Source organism: Stegastes partitus, unplaced genomic scaffold, assembly GCF_000690725.1.
Source record: "Stegastes partitus isolate 25-593 unplaced genomic scaffold, Stegastes_partitus-1.0.2 Scaffold453, whole genome shotgun sequence".
In the NCBI taxonomy this organism is placed as follows: Eukaryota; Metazoa; Chordata; class Actinopteri; family Pomacentridae; genus Stegastes; species Stegastes partitus.
In genome coordinates, this window is record NW_007578184.1 from 441,375 (window position 1) to 464,530 (window position 23,156).

The window sequence follows — 23,156 nt, forward strand, 5'->3', positions numbered from 1 at the left end:
ACCTGAAAAGAAACTTCATGTATTCGAACTCTGTCGTTTCTGACGTTATTCCCACCTCTGACCTTCGAGGTCCCTCCAAAGTAAATGGAGTAGACAAGTCAGAGGCTGTGTTCCCAACTACACACTTTTTATTTTAAGTACGTACTGCAGCTGTCCATACAAAGCACACACTGTTTCATGCAGTATAGATACAATCGGCAGATACTACTCTGTCATAATACTGTTGCTTAAGCTTTGATCGCCACAGTCTGTAGTGTAAAATGAGCTGTCATCTGTCTGTGTGATCTCAGCAGCTCAAGCTTTTTCATACTCCCCAGAGACATCGCAACTGAAGTGACAAAGGATTGTGGGTCTGAATGACCAGAATAGCATGCTCCACAAAACCTCACCAGATTTAGTAGAACATCCGGGTGTTTCTGGAATACTACATTTGACATACAATGTAGTGAGACACCCTAAATCTTTTCTCCAGTATACTATATAGTATGTTAGTATGAATGGTGGCATGCACCCAGAATATATGGATTATATCAATGTTGTGGAACAAGTAATGAGAAGAAAAAAAGTCTCTGATGGAAATAAAGACCAGTTGTTTATGTTTGGACGCCAATTTCAGCCGAGCAGTTTGATGTGGTTATTTGAGATAAAGATAAAGGCTTTATCAAGAACTGGACTATTTTGTGCGACTGATAAATGCAGGTGTACATCTGAAGCCTGACTATTATTTGATGAAAGCAAAGTGCTCAAACATCCAAAGCATCTTCAGTGAATTCTTGCTGAAGTAGAAATTTCTTCAATTGTTCGTGCTACAGTATGTCTTACAGTTGCTAAAGATTTTTCCATCTTTCATTCCTCTTTAAATCCGACTGCTGACTGGAACCCTCTCAGAAGCTAGTGCTTTATAAATTGTGGAAATTATTTGCAGTATGTAACACTAAATTCCACTCTAAGTTAAAAGAGTGACCCTTTATCCAGGATGCTCTTAGCCGCAAAGCATCGACTGTATGCAGCAGTAAACTAGCCTTCACTTGTAATCAGAGTAACTCCGCCACATTTAATCCTTAGCATGTGCTTTATTCCAACAACTATTAAAGATTAGTGGATGAATTATAGTGGAGTGTAACTTGATGTTATCAGGAGTACAGGCCGGCTTAGAAGATGTGACAACCAACAGATGGACAGAATCGCCCTCAGGTTTGACAGAGGAGAGATGTGCTGCCTTCTTGAGAATAATCATGAGCAACAAATAAATAAAGAGGGACAGGTCTGCCACAAGCTAGTCTGAGCTTTACTGTTTTCCTTGCATAGACAAATGATACACACTTGTCTCTTCTTGTCTCTCTTCCTTCCCTTCCCTTTCCCCTCTACCTTCATAACACTGACCTTTAAGGCCTCCCCTCTCCTTTTCTCACTATCGCAATCCTTTTATCTCTCTCCTTCCCTCTGGTTGTTTCTGCTGAGCTGTGAGGACTGAGATGAACGTGTCCAAGGGATGTGAATAAAAGCTTGAGATCATGGGAAGGTGTGATGGCAGGATGTCTGTCGGGACCTGGGGGACGAAAGAGCATGGCCCGACAAAGGGAAAGATAAAACCCCTGAAGCAGCAGCAACAGAAACAGTCCAGATAACCTCTTACCTTCCTCCTAGCCTTCAGATTTGTGGAGTAACACTTCAGTCATGGCTGAAAGAATTTACATGTCCAGTTGTCGCAGTGGTTCTGCTGTTCGATCGTTGGCAAGTGCAAATTATTTACCGGATAAGAAACCATATACTTGGAGAATAACCTGGCCTCAGAGGCATTTGTCTTTTTGTCACGTACCCCACGTGCTACAATTGCACAGATAAGCACTCCCCTCCTCTGGTCTGACACTCTGATAATTCACACATGACACAAAATGTCTTCTAGATAGGTATCTAAGGGTGTTTCGGCCTTTCTCTACTCGCAATTCATTTATCTCACTGTCACTTGGAGTGGCAGAACTCTGTTTCCTTTCCTCTCCTTTCCTCTCCTCTCCTCTCCTCTCCTCTCCTAACCCTCCACCCACTGCCTCCATCCTTGCCCTAAACAGGCCCTGGTACAGCACAGTGCCTGTGTGCAGCGATGCTGAGGGAGGTCGTCGTGCGGTCACTGCGTAAAGCCTGGTCGCACTGTGACTCGGAGCTGCAGAATGTGCCATGGTGCATTAGCGCGCTGCCGCCTGGCTGAGCATGAGGCACAGAGAGAGAGAGAGAGAGAGAGAGAGAGAGAGAGAGAGAGNAGAGAGAGAGAGAGAGAGAGAGAGAGAGAGAGAGAGAGAGGAAGAAAAGAGGGAAGACGAGAGAAGGAGGAGCTAAAGGATGGAGTAGGAGGCAGAAAGATGTGGAACCAACAGGAGGAGGAGGACCAGAGGAAGAAGGAGGAGACAGGAGAATAAGAGGAAAGAGGGAGGAGAGAGAAGGAGGAAAGTGAGGGCATCAGCGCACTTACACAAGCAGAGTTCAGAAGCCCCAGGGGCACAAGGTCCTTGTAAGGTGGCTCATCAAATATGAAGGCACATCGAGGGTGTGTGTTTGCTCTTGTATCTACTCCTCATCTTCTCCCTCTCTCTGTTTCCCTCTTTTCCACAGTCTCACTTTATTATTTCTTATCTGTTTCTCCCTCCCTCCTCGCTGTTTCTCAGTCAACTTTCTTGCCTTATCTCGTCCTGAAACCTCCAATTCAAGATTTTTTCCAAATACACCAGTTTTCTGCTTCCAAAAGGCAGCTGAATAATAAAATGTCTGTTTCTCAGGATACAAGACAAACATTCTACAATAAAGACATAAAATTTGGGTAGCACCCCATCAGGACAAGGGTTCACAACATTTTCCAAATCCACCACAGCACAAAAACCTAAACTGAGGTTGTCTTCGCAGCCAAAGGAACTCTTTCTTGCATGCTCCAATTACTTATCACCCTGTGATTCCAGCCAATCTGTACGATCTCAAATAAATAAATAACAGAAAATGGAAGGATAAGTTGTTGTACATAACAACTGAAAAACTTATAAAACATTTATTTCGTTTCATTTGTCTGTGCTGCAGCCTGATTGGTCAATTGGTCAGATACCACTAAGCAAGCAGATGGGATGTGAGTGGATGATGTAATGGACCAATGGGAGAGCCTGCCGCGAGGCTGCTGGGATATGATCTCATTTTCATTCTCGCCCTAAGCAGGTTTAGACAGCTCTGATCAGCCCATTGCTAATCTGCATTGCAGCAACTGGATGAGTTGAAGCTAATGCATGCACACTCGCTGCATGCGCACACACACACACACACACACACACAAGTGTCATTGTTTTAATGTAATGAGTATTTAGTAGGAGAGAGAACGTTAGGAGGCACTTTGAACTTAAACAGCTCTGATTTTAATTTCTTGCAGACTGTGCTCCAGAACTTCATACGTCAGAAAGCTTTTAAGATACGAGGGCTTTTCAGGAGCTTACACTCACACACAGACTGAGTTTGACAGTACATGGACAATCCAACACACAACTGTCAGAAGAAAGAAGTGATGCTGAGGGTCGCTGTCCAGGGACTTGCGCTGAAAGTCAAACATGAAAGAGCTCTATACCAAAGGGTCCGCACAACCTCCACGGCATGTGACCGAGGTCAAAGGAAGCAGCTGAGGCCACAGTGGGGGTGTGCTGCTCTCTTACTATTAACCCGTACACACAAACAAAGGCTGCATACACATTATCATGCACACACACAAAGCGTCCACATGTACTCACTCTTTCTGCACTCACATGTCTGCGTCACCAAAGTAGCCGCAAGCCACAAGGCTGTGTTGTGACAAAGGCGAAGGCTCTGGGGGGTTGGAGCTCATAGCAGGAAGCTGGGGGGTCGTGGCCCGTCCTTGACCCTCCACTGGACACTGATCACTTTCACAGATAGAGAACGAAAGAGAGCAAAACGGAAAGTCACAAATTGAAGGATTTAAACATAAAAAGGAGTTTTAAAAAATCCCATTAGGGGAATCAGGAGCATGGATTAATAGTTATGATTGTGACAAGTGAAAATAATAAATGATATATGACAACTGAGTGACGCAAATCTGCGATGCAATAGGCCACAACAAACATTAAGTTTACCGACATGAAGGAAAGAAATGAGAGACTTAAATGCGGCTGAAAGCTCTGGAAAAAGTTCTTTAGCGAGCTAAACTGACATTGATAAGAGTGATGACAATGGGCATGACGTTATATGTACGTGTGTCTCAGTTTTCTGTCATTAGTGTCTCTTTTCAAACTCATTTTCCTTTGCATTTTTTCTTTGTTTTGACATGAAAGGTGTTGCAAAAAAGAATGGGAAACACATACAAATATAAATACCCACATCAACACATTTTTAAAAAATTGCAAGTAAGCAAATGTGAGAATATCACTTTATGACACTTCAAATTGTTTTACCATCATTAACAGAGACAGTTCTAGAAATATGTCTGGTTTGTATTCAGTAGCTTTCTTGCTGTCAATAAAACCCATGAAAAGGCTTGTTGTGCAGTCAAAACTCAATGTAGGTTATTGTTTTGAGCTAGCTCCTCTTCAGTCTAAAAATTATTTAAAAGACATATTGAGCAACACAATGGCACTGGGTGACACGTTCTTTCATCACCACGAAAATAGGTGCCATCCTTAAATACCCAAGTAGTCCCCTACAAATGCACTATTCTGTCCTGCTGGTGAAAAACTCCACTGTCCTGCTGTCTGTTGTATTATAAAGATGTACGTCAGACACAAGCTGTTGGTTTATTTTGTTTTTGCTGAATGGTTCAAACACTGTAAACTCAGTATTCAGTCATGACACACATTGTCCTCAGTGCATATGTGTCCACTAAAGTGCCGTCCATCACGCTCAGTTCAGTCACAGGTCAGATGGTCAATAGCTGTGATCAGGGAGGCCGGCTGCCCGATGAGCCCATCGACCCCTCAGCCCCACAGAGACATGGAGAATATAACCGTTCCAGTTCATATCGGTCCCACATGTGGCAGCAGGTCCGGGGTGCAGCGGAACAAACGGGCCCTCTGAGGCCTCCACAGCACTGGCAGGATTGATCTGCTTTACTAAGGCCAAGCGCAAGCAGGCAATCGTAATGCACTGTCAATATGAGCACACCAGGGACGTATGAGGACAGAGCTGTGGCACGGGAGGGTGGAGGTATCCATTTCTGCTATGCCTGCAACTACTCAACTGCCTTTATCTGTCACGAGCTATTACACCAGCTCAAACTCAACACGTGCTATTGAATGTGCTGCATAAGGAAGCGGGCTTTCATTTCTGTTTAATTCAAGAGAGAGAAGAACAGCCAGCAATGGCATGCTGATGAAGGCTGTATCTATGAATCAGTGTGGCCACGAAAGAAAAAAACATTTATTCTGATGAAAAGAAAGATGTTCAAGTTCTTTAACCAGTCGACCTATTTCAGTTTTCACTTACATAAAAAGAAGCCATAAAGTAGACACCACATGAGGCGGACTATTCATTAGGCTGCAGTACTTCACTCAGGAAACAAATATACACACGTGGACAAAATTGTTGGTAGCCCTCGGTTAATGAAAGAAAAACCCACAACGGTCACAGAAATAACTTGAATCTGACAAAAGTAATAATAAATAAAAAATTCTATGAAAATGAAGCAATGAAAATCAGACATTGCTTTTGAACCGTGGTTCAACAGAATTATTTAAAAAAATAAACTCATTAAACAGGCCTGGACAAAAATGATGGTACCCTGAACTTAATATTTTTTTGCACAACCTTTTGAGGCGATCACTGCAATCAAACCATTTCTGTAACTGTCAATGAGACTTGTGCACCTCTCAGCAGGTATCTGGCCCACTCCTCATGAGCAGACTGCTCCAGTTGTCTCAGGTTTGAAGGGTGGTGCGATCTGACACTGATGTACCTTGACCTTGGAGTTCACCTTTAATGTCTTTAGAGCTTGTTCTGGGCTCTTTTGTTACCATTCATATTATCCGTCTCTTCCATTTGTCATCAATGTTCCTCCTGCGGCCACGTCCAGGGAGGTTGGCTACAGTCACATGGATCTTACATTTCTGAATAATATGTGCAGCTGTAGTCACAGGAGCATGAAGCTGCTTGGAGATGGTCTTATAGCCTTTACCTTTAACATGCTGCTCTATCATTTTCTTTCTAATCTCCTGAGACAGCTCTCTGGTCCATGTTTACTGTGGCACACACCATGTCATCAAACAGCACAGTGACTACTTGTAACCCTATAAATAGGCCGACTGACTGATGACAAGTTTGTGGACACCTGTGATGCTAATTAGAGGACACACCTTGATTGAACATGTCCCTATGGTCACATTATTTTCAGTCTTTTCTTGGGGTACCATCATTTTTGTCCAGGCCTGTTTTATGAGTTTATTTTTTTAAATAATTCTGTTAAACCACAGTTCAATGCGCAAAAAAGTACATTTAGTCAAGTTTAGTCAGTGTTATTTATAAAGGACATTTAAAGCAGCAGATGCTGAGCCAAAGTTTTTTCAAACAGAGAGACAGGATTAATATTACAAATTCACCTCACAAGATTACGACTATGTACTGATCAAGTGAAGTCCCTTCAGTGTTACGTGTAAAATAAAAATTTTACTTGACTAAATTTAATATGCTAAGACCGAACAACATTATGTACAAAATAAAAAATGAATATTGAGTTAAAGAGTCGACTTTATTATTTAATGTCCAGATTTACTTGACTAGCCTAATTATTAAGGCCCTTTGCTACTTGAATACAAGTTTGAGGCAGTTTAACTTATACATTTACTTTTTGTTCTATTTTATACTTCAATTCCACTACAGTTGAGAGGGGTTATTGTTTGCTTTCATTTATTTAATCTGTTTGGCAGTTATAGTTCTTTTTTTTTTTTTTTTTTTTTTTTAACAAAGCACATGATTAGCTTATTAAATATAAATTAATGAAAGAATCCACAGGTCGTAAAATTATTAAAATTAGCAGATAGTTATAATCAGACCAACTTATGCAGCAAAATGCTGCTAATCCAATAGATAATAGAACAGCATAGCACACTAATGAGCTTTTTTTATTATTATTAATTCATCTTTATTTCATCGTGGGGCCTGTGGCACATTCGTAAAGCAGGGCTCGTTTCCTGGTTTCCACATTTCCATGGCAACCATGAAGGCCGTCAACAAAAGCAGAAAACGAGAAAGTGGGAGACGTAAGAAAAAAATTACTAATATTTTAAAACTTACAGGTTGTATTTCTGCAGCTAAAGTCTAAACTCACACTGTACATTTGTGACGCTCTCTGCTTTGAACGCCAGCCTGTTATTTTAAGAGACATATTCAACTTTTCATGACTTAAACAAGTTCGGTTGTGACGCGCTTCGCTAAAGGCCAAACTTTTTTCTTTTTTTTAATCGCAGTGACTTTTTAAAAATATATATATAATTAAAGGTTTTGCTGAAATGCCTCGTATAGCTTACCATTTCCAGACGAAGTTTCTACATGACTTCATTTTGCAGGAAAAACGTCCCAGCGAGCTCCGCCGGGCGGCCACATGCTCCCAGCTGGAAGCCCAGAGACGCTGCAGCAGAACAGAGAGGTGAGTTATTAACGAGACAGTCTGGAGAAAATGTAAAAAATACTTATTTATCTATTTATAACACTGTAGGCCAAAGCTCTGTCAATGCTGTACATGGATAATAAGTTAGGTAGCCTAAGCAGCGGAAAGTAACTGAGTACATTTACTCAATTACTGCACTTAAGTATAATGTTGAGATACTTGTTTCGCTTTTCTGCTCTTTTATCCTCCAACTTTCACATGTTACTTGACACCTTTAGTCACTTTGCAGAACTGGTTTAATAATACAAAATATCAACAAATAAATATTATAGATCGACATCAAACTTTATTGATTCCTGACAAGCTACACACATTAGTGAATCAATAAGCATTTCCAATAATATCACATGCATTATTCTACATAAGTATACTTTATGCTGTTATTTTAGTACTTTAACAAAAGTATACATTTAATAGAATAGAATAGAATGCCTTTATTGTCACTATACACATGTACAATGAGATTAAGAGCAGCTCCTTCAGTGCAATATAGAATAAAGTACAAAATAAAGAGCAAAAAAATAGAAGAGATTTAAATATAAAATAAGATAAGTTATATATACAGTATACAGTATAAGTTGTATGTACAGTAAATGCATGACTTTTACTTAAAATACAGTGCTGCTGCTTTTACTTAAGCACAATATCCGAGTACTTTTTCCTCCTCTGTGTAACCTTCTATTAACATCATATTACCTCGTTAACGTGTCCACGACAGCCTCAGAAACATGGATTCACATTGCTGGAGTTTCATACATGAGATGAGTTTTTAGGGGTTTAATCACTGACTAGAGAGAGACTAGAAATAAAAAATAAAAATGCAAGAGTAAAGTACCGATATCTTGTGTTTGCCCATTCTAAGATCGGTCTAATCAGCCAGAGTAAGTGAAAACACCTGTGTGGCTGCATAGCACATCACACAGCTTAGCTCACTGATTGGAACACATGAAGCAGCTGTGTTTGAATCACCAGGTGTAGCTACAAGAAAAAAAAGCTTTGGTCACTTTGATGCACATGATGCAAATGAAACCCCACAGGTGTATTAACATCTAAATCTTATACAGCCATCACTACTGTTATCAGGTACACCTGTGATGCAGCAGCATCAAAATGTCGACTGTGAAAAAAGGCCTGTCGGGCATCACCTCTGTCCCCTAACTCACCTTTTGAGGGACAGATTTTTAAAAGTACAAATAGAAAAATAGAAGACAGTGTTGAGAGTACACTTTATTCCCCAGGGCCTGCCAGCACTTCATGTGGCCTGCCTTTATGGCCAGCTGGATGCCATTCAGCTCCTGGTGGACTCACAGCTCGAGTGGATCAACAGCCGTGACTCCGAAGGTCGCCGGCCCCTTCACGTGGTCCTGACCTTCCAGAGCTCCCCGAACACCTCCGCCTGCCTCAGATACCTGCTGGAACACGAAGCTGATGCCAACGCGTGGGAGCCTTTCTTTGTTACATATTACCTTATGCAAGTTTTCAGTGTAGCCTGCTGTGTTTTCTCACTTTGGTTAGTTTCTAAGTTTTCTCAGCTGCATCCAGAAGCATTCAGCTGTTGCATACTTTATCAAACTGATATTACCAAAATAAAGCATTTTTAAAAGAGACGCTTAGAATAGAAAGTGTAAATGATATTGTGGAGTGCAAATATAATTTTTTTTTGATTACAATGAGATGAAAGTGAAAGTTTATAGCTGCAGCAAGGGATAATGATTGCAGTGATGATTATGATGATGGCAACAGTGATGTTGATGATGATGACACTAAAGATAATGAAGCTGAGAAGACTTCTTTTTTTTTTTTTTAACCAGAACCACCGACTCAGGCCAGACCCCACTGCACCTGGCCGCGTCTGAGGGCCTCCTCGAATGTGTGGAGATCCTGGTGAAGGCTGGAGCAGATGTGTTGGCCCAGGACAGCACTGGACTCACACCTCTGGACTTTGCCCGCATCCGGCATCACAGGGAGGTAGCAAGGTATCAAGCTAAGGCAACAGTTCACATCAAAGTAAGAGTTCAGTTGAACAGTTTCAGTTAGAATTGACTTCCTGTGTGTGTGTGCAGGTATCTGAAAAGCTGCATGTGGCAGGCAGACAAGAAGAAGGAAATGGAGGAGAGAAAGCTTGCTCAAGTCTTGTACAGGGATCTTGTGGATATGACCAAACAGAATAATCTCAGCAAAAAGGTTTGTTTGCATGATGTGGAAACTGATTTCGTCAACATTTTCAGGCTATATATAATTGTTATAATGCTAGAATTGAATAGAATCAGAAGATAATATACATACCAACATGCTGTCATAAAGTCTGCTAAAGACAAACAAATAGCAAAATAAATCAAATATAAAATGTATCGTACATGCTGGTATGCCACTTTCTCATCAGGGTGGTATTTTAAGAAATACATCTGTCACATTTATGTCAACATATACAGACACTGACTTTAAACTTCCTTTTTTTTCAGACACTTATCAATGAGAAGATGGCAGAGTGGGCAAATACGAAAGGCTTGCCCCCCCTGAAGGATTTCTCCCCCAGGATGCAGGCGACCAAGTATCACACTCAGTGCCTCGTACCACATCAGAGCAGCTCTAATCCGAAAAACACCAAAGGCCTGTGCAGTCCTGGAGGCCCTCAGGAGGACAGGAGCACCATCACTGAGCTGCCTGCAGTCTCCTCCCCCCGGCCGTGGACCATCTTCATGGGCCTCGAGCCAGAGAAGGCCCTCAGAGAGCCCGACCTCCGGGACAGTGTCACAGTGAGCAGGGATGACAGCAGTAGGCAACTTCAGTACATCACCAAGTGGGACAGCACACCTCACCCAACTCCTAAGCTGCCACTGGATGTCCTCGAGAGGGTGTTGTTCCCCAGAGCCTTCCCCTCCAGGTTCGCCTCCCCTCAGCAGTTTGAGCCACAGGACATCGTGGAGGTCCCGCACCGAGGATGCCCTCAAGGGCGGAGCACCTCTCCCTGGACGGAGGTGGCCATGCATCTGGCTGAGGTGCTGGAGCCCGGACACTACTGAGCTTCCAAATCTGTACTGATGGGGCTTCTGAAACTGGTGGATCAGTGCAGGAGAAATGCATTAAAAATTTAACTGTTAGTCAAATGCTTTGAAATAATTTACATTTTTAGATATAAAATACATTTGTAGTTTTTTTTTTTTTTAAGTATGAAAACGATGTATAAATGAATCAAAAACTATTAAAATACATGACAAAATATCTCGCCATCCCACAAACTCAGCATAAAGTGACAAATTAAACAGAATGACCACCTCACTTTGTATACCTAAAACCAAGCAGTTAAGATGCAGTTTACATCCATGTGTATCCAGACTTATACAATATATGTAGTCAAGACTTTGAAGTGCATAAGTTCATCGAGAGAAACAAAGAACAGAGTCACATTCTGTGTATGTTGTTTACATGCCCGGCAAATAAAGCCATTAGTGACAGAACGCAAAGTTGCAGTCATGACAGCAGACAAATCTTAGAAAATGGACATTGCTGCAAAGAAGTAATAGATACTAAACCATGGAAGCTTCATCTTTAATCCTGCAGCACGAAAGATCGAAACAATCACCACAGTTTCAAGGGGCAAACAAAATCAGTCACCAGTTGAGTGTCTGCACATAATCTTCCCTGAGAAGCTGCTCCAGAGGTATAGTGATGAACAATGGCAGAAAAGTGTTTGACCTTTTGGATATATAATGAGCTATGGCCAAAAACATTTTTGTGAGGTCACAGCGACCTCTGACCTCCACACTGTCATCAGTTCACCCTTGACTTTAAGTGGACGTTTGTGCCAGATGTAAGGAAATTCCTCCAGGTGTTGTCGTTCACAAGAATGGGATGGAGGGACGTGGGGACAACCTGAAAACATCGTGCCCTTGGCCACGGCTGTGCCAGCAAGGAGGTATAAAAATGCCACACTCTCCAGAAGCTGCACCTACAGAAGCAGGTTGAACAGACGGGTGAGCGAAAGGTGAGAAAACCTCAGTGAACTGGGTCACCTGTCACAGATGTATCTGTGCACTTTCACTGATCTCCCCCAGGGAACTGAATCAGGATCCAGGTGAGGGCTTGTCAACAGCATGCGAGTGTGAACTGAAGCTGTGGCCTGTCAGCTGAAGGTGTGTGTGTGTGTGTGTGTGCACTTGTTGTTTTTTGTGTGGGTTTTTTTTGTCTTTTCCTTGACTTCATGAAGCACTTCACACCTCAGTGGGGGTCAAAGTACACAGTGGCATTAACCTGGTGCACCCTCTGTGACCAAGCCACATGAGACTTTGAAAACATAATGTCAGCCAGCTCAACAGTCTAACACACACACACACACACACACACACACACACACACACACACACGTGCTTGACAGAGTGGAGGTCAGGGTGTGACAACAGTTGGAAAATCCTTCATAGATAAAACTTAATCGTGACAGGCTGCATTAACCTGATTTAATTGGAAATAATGACGATCAGTAGCTCTATTTTTACCTTCATTTCCTTGAAACACCAATCTGTGAAAAGAACCATTTAATCCACGAGTTATTTCGACAAAATCTTTTATTACACAGGTGTGTGCATACCAGCCTACGATGAATCACACTGAGTAATTGGTAAAAAGAATTTCGGCCTCTTTTATGTGTCTTTCATAAAAGCACTTTGAGCAGCTTTTGTCCCCCCCAACACCAGAAAGCTTAAAAAAAGTCATTGCACAGGTTCGATCTTCAGAAGTGTTTACATTTCTAGTTGATGTCAGGTTGCTCTTGGATCAATGTACAAAAAATCAGTTTGTTATTACTATGAATTCTTACAAACAGTCCAAAAAAAAAAAGAGAGACACAGGCAGGTCGCACACTAGAGTGCTGGTGATTAATGAATGTGTAGAAGCAGGTGGAAACAACACAAATCCAGTGCCACCTTTTTATGGCTGAATGTTGGTGATCCACAGTAGAGAAGATCCCTAAGGATTACAAGTAAACCTTCATAAATGCCTTTATTTAAGTCCTTTTCAGTGATGTGATGCAGCATGTGAACCATGTCACACCCTGGAAAGGACAGGACGTCTTTGCAGAGTCCTTACACCTTTATGGATTGCTCATTTAAAATTATCCCATTAGGCCCTTTTCGTAGTGACCTGTGTCATTTTTCCTGTTGGTGATTTATCTTATCCACTATCCTTTCCAGGATCATTTCACATCACAGCCCAAGCATGGACAGCAGGAATCAGCCATAAAGTACCTTTAAGATGTCTCAGTCATCTCCAGCCCGTCCTTTTCGTCAGAGAAAAAGTTGTAACTGGTTGTATTTTGTCTTTAGTGCTACTTTGAGTACTGAATTAGATGAAGTGTGAGACCTACGACACACACGTGACAGATGATGTCATCTCAAGAAGAAAACGGATAATGGTTGACCCACCCAAGTCGAAACTTACAGGTATTTGGTGGTTGTTAATTTCAAACCCTGCACATACATACTTTAATACTAAAGCTTAAAAAAATGGAGTCCAACATGACAATAAGAAAGCATTGCGCTACGGACAAGATCCCCACAACGAGGTCTCCAGTCGGTGTTGTTGGCAGTCAGTACAGACAGACAGAAAGACAAAGACAGACGAACATGGCCTGTGTAAACTTGTTGGCTCGTCCAGCAGGAAGCTCTGATCTGTTCATTGGTCCGTCCTTTTTTGTGTGCTTTTCCTCCCCTTTTCGACCACTGCTTCGTTTTAGTCCCATCCAGAAACAATTTCCATTGTCCTTCCTGCTTCCCGTTGATCTCCAACACATACACACACTCACAAACCCCTGAACCCCTGAGGCTGCACCCCGAGTCCCAGCTCCTCAGTACATTTTCTGTCGGCTGGGCAGCACTGCCTCCTTGAGGAAAGAGAACACGAGGAGGATCCCAGATCTCTTTCCCCTTTTGCCCTTGGTGAAGTAATTAGACACGACATCATCTTAAAAAAAAAAAAAAAAAAGGGCAATCATCATTAATTAGACAATCTATATGGTTGAATTGTCTGTACTTAACTTTCACATTGCACTAGAAAACAGGAAAAGCATTTAAATGAGAGAAAATGGTACTGCGCCCAACGTGGGGCTCGAACCCACGACCCTGAGATTAAGAGTCTCATGCTCTACCGACTGAGCTAGCCGGGCTACTTTCAGCCTGAGGGCTCAACTTGTTACCGAGCATAGTGCAGGGAAACTTGAGAGCTGAGTATATGGCTCACTGACTGGGTTGTGTCTGAGCACGGAAACAAGGTTTGAAGCTTTTAACTGCTACCAAAAGAAAACAACAGAAAGCTGAAGGAAATCTGTGTGAATCTCACCTCCTTGCTGCATGGTGGATGGAAGCACATTTTCTCCCGCTGACAGTGACACAAAGAAGGCGAAGGGAATCACCCATAGGCAGATGGTGAAGTACGCCAGCACCTAAAGCCAGTTAGAAGCAAATTAAAGATTAGAAAGGAAACAGAGAAATGATGATGGAAGAGAATGTTTCCCTAATTCACCAAAACTGCACATAGGTATAACAAATCAAACACTAAATTACCTCTGAGAATGGATAATACTCTTGTGCAAAGTACTGAAAGGCCATGTAGTGGTTCACAACCACCAACACTGCAGCATGAAGACAAACAAAAAGAAACAAGTTAGTAAAAAGTAAAATAGGACAAGAAATAAAGGCATTTCATCAACACGTCATTGACAAATAATGTGCACTGACTCAACAGCATAACGTGGCTTTGAGTAACTCAGTGAGCTGGGATAATGCTGTGTGACAGCAGGATACAGCCAAAGAACTCAGCAAACGCTATTACACCACCAGGATGTAACAGCGTCAATAAAGTGTATAAATGACTTTGAAGAGACACTTTGAGATTTACTAATGACTCTAATTAGGAAATAAAAATAAAAAAAAGAAAGATTTCAAAGACTGAGCTCAACCAAAATGAACAAACATCACTAATATATGCACTGCCAGGTTTGTACACAACAGTAAATAATTTAAAAGCACATTAAGCTTAATACAACATCAGTGTCACTGTAATGCAAAATAAGAACAACACACAGACCTTTTAAATGCCTGGTACATCATTGCGATCGATAAAAATGTTTAGCAACAAACAGAACTGTTATACTGTGGAGTCCTGTCTAATGAGTTCATTTGGGATTTTTTGCTTGCTAAATGACAGGAAGCTATCTTGTGAGTGGCACATAATTATGAGAGAGCATCCATCCTTGTTGTTATATTAACTTCCTATTTTTAAAGTAGTCTTTATTGCAGTTGTTTGGTCTTAACGAAGCGAAATAATCCAAAGCGAGTGTCTGTCATACTGACCACAGGAGAGGATGAAGTTTGGGGAGCTCAGCAGTATGTAGGGGAAGGTCTGCAGGAGGCCGAAATACACCAGGTTTGTGAAGAGGCCGACTCCCACCATCAGCACTGGGAAACCCTCAAAAAGATAGAGACCTGCCAGCACACCTGTCGAGAACTGGACACGTTCAAACAGTGAAACAGCAGCGTCACGTGGGTGGTTACATATTTCATTACATCCTTCAAAACAACAGCACAACAAAAGCATCACATCATTCTCCACCCACTGACTCACCAGTATCATGTACTTTATAATTCGACTGGTGGCTACTGTGTATTCTTCTATTAGTTCGGCCAAGTAGTACAGGCCAGCCGCTGGGGAGAGACGAAAGATGGTGAGCGAGCAAGCAACAAAAACCGAGACAGAAGTCTTTGTCACTGCTGCTGCTGGAAACAACATGAATGAGAGGGTAAACTGCTTTCACAAACACTGCTACATTTACTATCTTGAATGCCACTTTTGCTGGAAATCAATTAATATTTAGGGCTGATAAAAAGGAGAGATAAATTGTTAGAAAGATGAGTTTGTTAATTTCAGGACAGACATTTCAGAATACGCATGACATCGTTTTTTGTGACTGATTACTACCAGGACAGTGTTATCTACACAGCAGTCAACAATAGTACTTGGCATGATTTAAAACTAGTTGTGGTACAATATTTGAGTTTTAGTAACACCACCAAAATAACAGCTACAGAAAATCATCATTCAATACTTTACTTTTAGGAATACAAACTTGTTTTCTACCGCTCTTTGTAGTTCTCAAAAGTTGAAGGTTTTAGAAAAAAAATTTATAAAAGGGATAAAAATCTGTGAATATCAAATGATCAAAGAAAAGAGTGAATCTCAGCAGATATTCAAGACCAACTTTCAGCACTTTCTATAGTTGGTGCTAAGGACATACAAGCCAGTTCCCTAAATGTAATTTATTGTCTAGATTGAGCAAACAGCCAAAGCGAGGCAAGTAAGAAAGAACAAATAATGAGTCTATTGAGTAAGTTAATAAAGACACACCAGCAACACATGACACAACCCTGTAGCGCGACATGACCCACAGACTGAGCATATGTTGAGGGAAGGCCAAACCTGATTAAAAACACGTACATGATGTGCAAAACCCATCAACAAATTAACATCTAGAGTGAGATAAAAATACCAGAAGGCACTGTTAAAAAAAAAAAAAAAACATTTTAAGCTTAGATTTAAAAGAAACCTCAGACTCAGTCTGCATTGTTTTTCTGAGAAGGGTATTCCAGAGCCTCGGGACTGTTATTGCAAAAGCTCTGTCCCCTTTAGTCTTCAATTGAGAATCTGGAACAGAGATCAGGCCGCTGCTCAAGGATGTCAAAGTGCAAACTGGGTTGTACAAAGATAACAGAACAGAGATATACTGGAAAAGTCAGACCATGTACTGCCTCCAATCAGCAAATCGCAAGGGCTGAATCTTAGGATATACATGATACAGCACAGCCGGGGTTTATTTCTTATTGTTCATTAATTTTACTCAATTGTAGAACATGTAATGCTTAGACGCTGCTTGTGAGTTATAAAAGACCTACATGTTTTAATATCAGTGTTTCCACAAAGTCCAAATATTTTCCAATTATTTTATTTTCTATTATTTTTAGTTTATTTAACTCAATACAGCCACAGCTTTTGTGATAACTGTTCAATCTCCTATTCCATTTAGAAATGCAATAAATGCATGTTTGAAACAACTTATATTTTTAAGCTTCTTGTAATAGATTGTACAGCAGTAACTATTTTTATGCAGTCTCATGTGAAAATGATCCATTGCATGGTTTAAATCTTTTACACCATAAATACTGAGCTGAGACTTCAAACACAATGTTGTTAATCGTGTCTCTAAAAAACTCAATCACATATTTTTCCCAATTTGTTCAACCCAACTTGTCTGTAATTAAAAGAAACTTACAATTAATTCTAAAACATACTAAAGACCAGTGTCGACAGGTTAAAACTGGAGTTATGGACTGAAACCTGTTCACTCTGGTTAAAACTCCAGCAGCTGAGTTCTGCACTGTCTTTGTCTACAGCTTTACTATTTAGGTACACAAAAAGGCTGTTCTATGCTGTTGCACTGTGTACCAACACCAGAAAAGTATCACAATATCCTGTTGTCAATAATTACACTTAAGCCAGTTATTTTGGTGCACATACATTAATTGAACAGCATAATGTACATCCTCGTGCCATAGTGGGCTAGTGTTTGTGTGTAGCGCTCTGCTTCCACTCCCTGCAGGCACAGTGAGTGTGCAAACCATGTTATTGTAGTTGCCAGCGTTCGTAGCATGAAGACATGGCTGCAGATTCAAGTGCAGATGCTCACCATCCACAGCTTGTGGATGAGGCAGTTGCACAAAGTGAAATGTGGAACTATTTGGCTTCCATAGCCGACAGTGAGGACCACAAAACTACACAGACCGAGGAGCCAACACATGCAAAGCATCTTGCCGACAGATGTGCTGTCTTTTCACATCCTCCACTGCAATACATTGATAGTCAAAACATTTTGGATTATTTGAATAATAAAAAAACATATACCCTGTTCTACAATCTTTATAATGTAATAATAATAACAATGTAATCTGTAAATTACTTTTCCTGATGTTTTGATTGTTACTAAGGTATCTTTTCAGTACCGGTATCAACATATCTAAGCAGATAATTGTATTGTAATCAGAACTGCTGTGACAGTAGGCATGATGAGAAAAAGCATGTAAAACAACCTGTGTAACTCCTGTGAGCTTACTTTTGCACATTGAAATTCCTAACAGCTCACGTTAGAATTCAGTTCTATGGCTATAAAGAAAGTGAGGAGTGTTAAAACATCTATATTCCAGTTTTAGCTCGTATTATTGTCTCCTTATTTTTTGAATGCAGAGAATAGAAACACAATCAACACACACAGTGGGAGTGTGTATGAGTGTGACTGCCACCTGACAGCTGCAGCAGCTCTTACGTGGCCAGGTAATTCACTGGCAACGTGGACAGACAGGCTCCTTGCCAAGCTTTAAGTCAACTAACTTTATACTTTATTGTGTACACTGCTGGCGACCTGCAGACGGACTACAGGTTTGGCTGCCATCTTCCAGCTGCATTAATAAATGTAAACAAAGTTCCCAAAGCTAACGTTTGTGAAGCTGGAAGCAGTGTTAGCTAGTTCACATTAGCTTGCGTTCTAATCTTGTTTGTGGTTACTGTAGTAAGTCTTTACTACGTGGTAAACACAACACTATTTTCTTATGAATCGACTGGTTGATTAGTGCCTATCGATAAACCCTACAGGACTAAAGAGACAGAAATAACGCTTATTACTAGCTTGCCACCTATTAGCAAGCATGACACCCAGCCGAAGTGGTTCCCCTGTCCCCAAGAAAACTAGTCTGAAATTAAAAAATACATCTGTGGTGCATTTTCTGCTTTCTCCTTTAAGGCACGAGGCCTAAAACTGTGTAACATTGCCATTACTGAAAAGTAAAAAAAATAATATCTTGTCTTCCAACAACTTCCTGTACTGGAAAGCTAGCTAACTAAACTGGTAGTTAGCAATCAGTCAGTCAGTGAGCTAACACACGTAACTCGTTGAGGCACATTTACTGCTTTTTTTGGCATTCAGTTTTCAACTTTCAAATGAGTGCTAAGCATTTATCGATTATTAAATGGAGTCCCATTAACGTTTGTTTTTGCAGCTTCATCTGCCGACTCGCTCCGCTAGCATTAGCAAGCAATTATTAGCAACGTACGTGAGCTCCTGCAGGGAGTTCCAGCGTCAACTTACCTATTGCTAGAGTGACGAAGGATATTTGAATCACCAACGACAGCCAGCTCAGTAAATAAATAAACCACATCTCTCTGCATATGCAACAACACACAAAAAATAAGAAAATAATACAGAAAACAGCTAGCTGGCTGCTAGCTGGCTGCTAACTGGCGCTGGTCAAAGTTCCTCCCCTTTTCGTGATCATGTGACCTTGGCCCGAGCTCTGATTGGCAGCTGCAGAAGACCCGTCCACTTTTGCTGTAAGCCAATTAATTTTGTCCTTATTGGCTTTTGTCTTCTGTGGTTGGATATCAAAACTGTCCTTTAAAGCAGTGGTTCTCAAACTGGGGGTCCCAAGATCATATCAGGGGGTCACCAGATCATTGTAAAAAAATAAAATAAAAAAAGCCTACATTATTCAAATAAATTCGTATTTGGGCTGTCAAAATTAAAAGTGCATACTTCTTCCTTCTTCTGCTATATTATTTTTCCCTTTCATTTTTTAAAAATAAAATAAATTCAATTCATTCATTCATTCATTCAAATGAAAGCTGATGTAAAGAGATTAATCTGTGGAGTGAACACATTCATTTTTAATATCAGTGCATGAACAACAAAGTTATTACCCATGATATATTAAAAACTCAAAATGGGGAGTCACGAACACAAACTTCTGTTATCTTGGGGGTCGTGGCTCGAAAAGTTTGAGAACCGCTGCTTTAAAGAGTCTCTCAAGTTCAAAGTCAGTGAGTCACTTTTCAGAGTGGAGCAGGCCAGGAGTCAGCAAAGAAGGGTGCTGCTGTAGTGCAGTAAGAAACTGAAGGACTGAAAGACCATCTTTGAATCTACAAAGCGAACACAAATACTGTTTCACTGCTGTGTTGTGGCAACTGCATAGAAATTATTATTTTCTGGACAGCTTGTTTCAGGACATCAGGTGCTTCTATCTCTGGGTCCATAAATAAAGGGAGTATTTTCATCTAAAAATGACAAAGATGAGGTTAATTTTCCTGCATTAAGTATAGCTAATATAAAAGATTATACATACAACAGTGTTTCCCATTAACTATGGAGACTGTGCTGTTCCTGCATCGTCCAATTTTGCCACCACAGTTTTATAGGGGGCCAAACACGAAGATAAACACAGGTGGTTGGGCTGATTCACAACAATGATGAGACGGCCTCCAGAGAGGAGGTCCTGAACCTCACTACCTGGTGTTCCCTCAGTAACCTGGCACTCAACTCCTCAAAGACTCAGGAGTTGGTGTTGGACCTCAGGCAGAAGAGGGAGGATCCCCCATCCTCTTCTCATCCAGGTGGACAGCAGCATCTGTACTTCATAAGGTCACTGAGAAATGTCAACCTGTCCCAGGAACTGCTGCTGTCCTTCTATAGGTGTTCTGTAGAGAGCATCCTCACCCACAGCATCTGAGTGCGGTACAGGAGCTGCTCTCAGGCTGACAAGAAGGCTCTGGAGAGAGTCAGGAAGTCAGCACAGAGCATCGTAGCAGCACGATGTCCTCTCTGTCAGACATCTACGACACCAGATGTCTGCGCAGGGCCAGAACCATCACCTTCAATGGGTCACACCCCGGGCACAGCCTGTTCTCACTGCTGCCCGCAGGAAAGAGGAACCGGTCCATCAAGGCCCACACATCCAGACTCACCAACACGTTCTACTCAAGTGCAATACAGGTACTGAATGCACAGTAGTCTATAGTCCAGGGATCTCCAACTCCGGTCTTCGTGAGCTACTGTCCTGCAGGTTTTAGACGTTTCCGTACTGCAACACACCTGAATCTAATTAACGGATCATTAACAGACTTGTGTTGAACTTGACAACAAACAGTTACAGATCCATTCGTTTGAGTCAGGTGTGGTTCAGTATGGAAACATTTAAAACCTGCAGGACAGCAGCTCACACAGACTGGAGTTGGACATCCCTGCTATAGTCTGTACTATTTATCATATATATTTATTATTTGTATTATGCTATACTGTATTATATTATAGTTATTTATAATTATTCTATATTATATTATATATTTTACATTATGTATTATTTATTTATAATTATTTATTTATATATTTCTATTCCCCATTTTTCCAGTGTTCTCACCTCATCAGTGCATCAAATTTATTCTTCCATCTGGTAGACCAAACTGTATATACTTCCTCCTGGCTCCTTTTTAAAATATATTTATAGATTCTTATTTGTCTTTAATAATTGTATTTTGCACCACTGGAGTTGTCTTTTAATTTCGTTGTACTTTGTGTGTGATGACAATAAAAGCATTCTATTCTATTCTATTCTATTCTATTCTATTCTAACTTTCAGAGGTTGTCTATGCTTGCCCACTGATCAGTGTGTACGGTGATATGATGTGGTTCAGGTCTACACGCTGTAGTTCGAGTGAACTAATATTTTTTTACAGCCACAAATCCAAATCTTTCAGTCCTAGAGCCAAATATGGGTAAAGCATTTTAAAATGCTTTCTCAATTTAATATGTTTTAATGCTGAGCAAGAAATGACTCACGTTTACTGTAGACATCAGCATTAAATACATTCTTGAAAAAGGAAAAGTGTGCCAGGCTCTCACATCATGTTTTATTAATAATTGCTGTGTAATAGTTCAATTAACAGCATCTTCTTTAGGTACTTTTTTCAGCTTTTTGTGTGACCTTGCATCTTTCTTTCTACGATGTTTTGCAATTTTAGTTCAGCACCAGAAGTGTTCATGAAATAAATGCTTGAGATTATTTTTGGGGCAGTTGTAAAATGTTTGTTAGTTAATTCGACATAAAAATGTTCTCCACTGTCTAGTGGGAATTTTTAGAATATTTTAAAACACAGTTTACTACAGTATTTCATTATTTTAGGACTTTTTTCATGTTTTTTTTTAAAATTATGCTGTCATTATTTCACCATTATGATAAAGCTGAAACTAAACGGTCAGTGTTGTGTAAAAAACACAGCAGGTCATCTAACATTTATTTTCAAGGCTGTATGTTTATATAACACTCATATGAGCCACTGTATGTAAATGCTGCACTCACACACACCATAGACATCCTCTCTAAAGTTTGCTAGTTTAATTGTACAGGCTGTTGTTATTCTTTCTCTATCCAGGAAGTGCAGTGTGCCCCTGAGCCCGTACTTTGAGTTCAGTCCTGATGAACAAAAGTCATTTATCTGTTCCATGGTATGAGGTGCTGCAAAGATGTACCAGCTCACTACCACGATGGGAAACCAGCACACTGACTGATCCACCGTGTATCAGAAGTTGTTGCAGATTCATTTTCTGGTCTTTGATTAATTAATTAATTAGGTAAATTAATGAACCTTTTTGTTTAAGTCAAGATTATTACTCAACATATAGGTCAAAATTACAATCAGTCAAATACATCAAGTAATAAATAGTTCTCTTACTCAGTCAGGTTTTTTTTTTTTTTTACTGTGTCTTTATATAATACAAACTGTCAAGTGAAGCAAAGTAGGATCTGTTTGTTTCTATGTTTTTCATCCACTCCACAAACAGAACAATTCAGGGACGTCACATGCTGCCACTTTGTCAGAATTCCCAGGGATCATGTTCGAACTCACCGGGTAGCTTTAAGTATCATTTTCCAACATGCAGGGTAATGTGATGACCGTGAACATCAGAAATAGATGCAAAACGAGGCTAAACATTCTCTGCTGGTGTCGTCACTCCTTTTCAGGCTACGAGAAGTTTGCCTTCAGAAAATAAAATGAAACTAAATGGAGAAAATAATGGAGCATGGAGCTCATTCTCCTGAATAAAAGGTCACCTTCTTCGTCCATTTTTAACACCTGTATTGATGGAGGTAGCACTGACGCCAAATAGTGTGTGTATTTCTTTAATGACCTGGGAATAAGAATAGGCTTGATGTTATTTGGGTTTCAGAGGTCTGGAAAAATGCTAAACAACATTCTTTTGGTTTTCTGTGTTTGCTAAGATGTAAGTGCAAAAGTGTGTCCCTCCTGGCCCAGAGCTAACCCCATGATCAGAACACAGAACCCATACTTGGAAAATAAATCTGCATATTTGTGTAATTCTATTGATAGCAAGCGCCACTCCCCTTGTAGAGAGTTGATAAATCCAGTCAAAGTATAGTTTTAAGGTCTGAGGCTTATAAATTGGCTCAACCTCAAAAGGCTCCGTCTTTGTCTCAGTTACATTTGAATCAGGCCTCGTCGCTTTGGTGACCACAGGTTACGGTTAGGAGAGTTCCTGTCAGAAACAAATTACCCAGAAGTGGGCTGAGTGAAAGCCATGATTAGAGCTAGAGTCAAATCTGCTGGGAACCTGGAAAACACAAGAGCAGAATTTTTA

At 40.7% G+C, this 23,156-nt stretch overlaps 2 protein-coding genes and 1 non-coding gene across 3 annotated transcripts; 1 reads left to right on the forward strand and 2 right to left on the reverse strand.

The window, feature by feature from the left end:
* The first annotated feature begins 7,569 nt into the window (after positions 1–7,569).
* Positions 7,570–10,735, forward strand: ankrd53 (ankyrin repeat domain 53). Its single transcript, XM_008286399.1, has 5 exons — positions 7,570–7,615; positions 8,875–9,074; positions 9,448–9,612; positions 9,700–9,820; positions 10,099–10,735. The coding sequence occupies exons 1-5, from the start codon at positions 7,571–7,573 to the stop codon at positions 10,657–10,659; spliced, it is 1,092 nt and encodes a 363-aa protein (XP_008284621.1). The 5' UTR covers position 7,570; the 3' UTR covers positions 10,660–10,735.
* A 1,445-nt stretch (positions 10,736–12,180) lies between these two features.
* On the reverse strand, positions 12,181–18,969 carry tex261 (testis expressed 261). The gene is made up of 6 exons (XM_008286401.1): positions 18,819–18,969; positions 15,251–15,330; positions 14,980–15,133; positions 14,191–14,258; positions 13,967–14,069; positions 12,181–13,591 (listed from the first exon to the last, which is right to left on the reverse strand). Exons 1-6 carry the CDS (start codon positions 18,886–18,888, stop codon positions 13,476–13,478), a joined length of 591 nt encoding a protein of 196 aa, XP_008284623.1. The 5' UTR covers positions 18,889–18,969; the 3' UTR covers positions 12,181–13,475.
* On the reverse strand, positions 13,721–13,793 carry trnak-cuu (transfer RNA lysine (anticodon CUU)). Its single transcript has one exon. It is a non-coding gene; the product is annotated as a tRNA-Lys (tRNA).
* Positions 18,970–23,156: the final 4,187 nt, after the last annotated feature.

Excerpts from the sequence above, each read along its gene's own strand:
- tex261 (XM_008286401.1), bottom strand. The coding sequence starts at position 18,888 with ATGTGGTTTATTTATTTACTGAGCTGGCTGTCGTTGGTGATTCAAATA. Across the intron at positions 14,259-14,979 it reads AAACTTCATCCTCTCCTGTG|TGTTGGTGGTTGTGAACCAC; the intron begins GTCAGTATGACA and ends TTCATGCTGCAG. Across the intron at positions 13,592-13,966 it reads ATCCACCATGCAGCAAGGAG|ATGATGTCGTGTCTAATTAC; the intron begins GTGAGATTCACA and ends TTTTTTTTTAAG.
- ankrd53 (XM_008286399.1), top strand. The coding sequence starts at position 7,571 with ATGCTCCCAGCTGGAAGCCCAGAGACGCTGCAGCAGAACAGAGAG. Across the intron at positions 9,613-9,699 it reads CATCACAGGGAGGTAGCAAG|GTATCTGAAAAGCTGCATGT; the intron begins GTATCAAGCTAA and ends GTGTGTGTGCAG. Across the intron at positions 9,821-10,098 it reads AGAATAATCTCAGCAAAAAG|ACACTTATCAATGAGAAGAT; the intron begins GTTTGTTTGCAT and ends CTTTTTTTTCAG.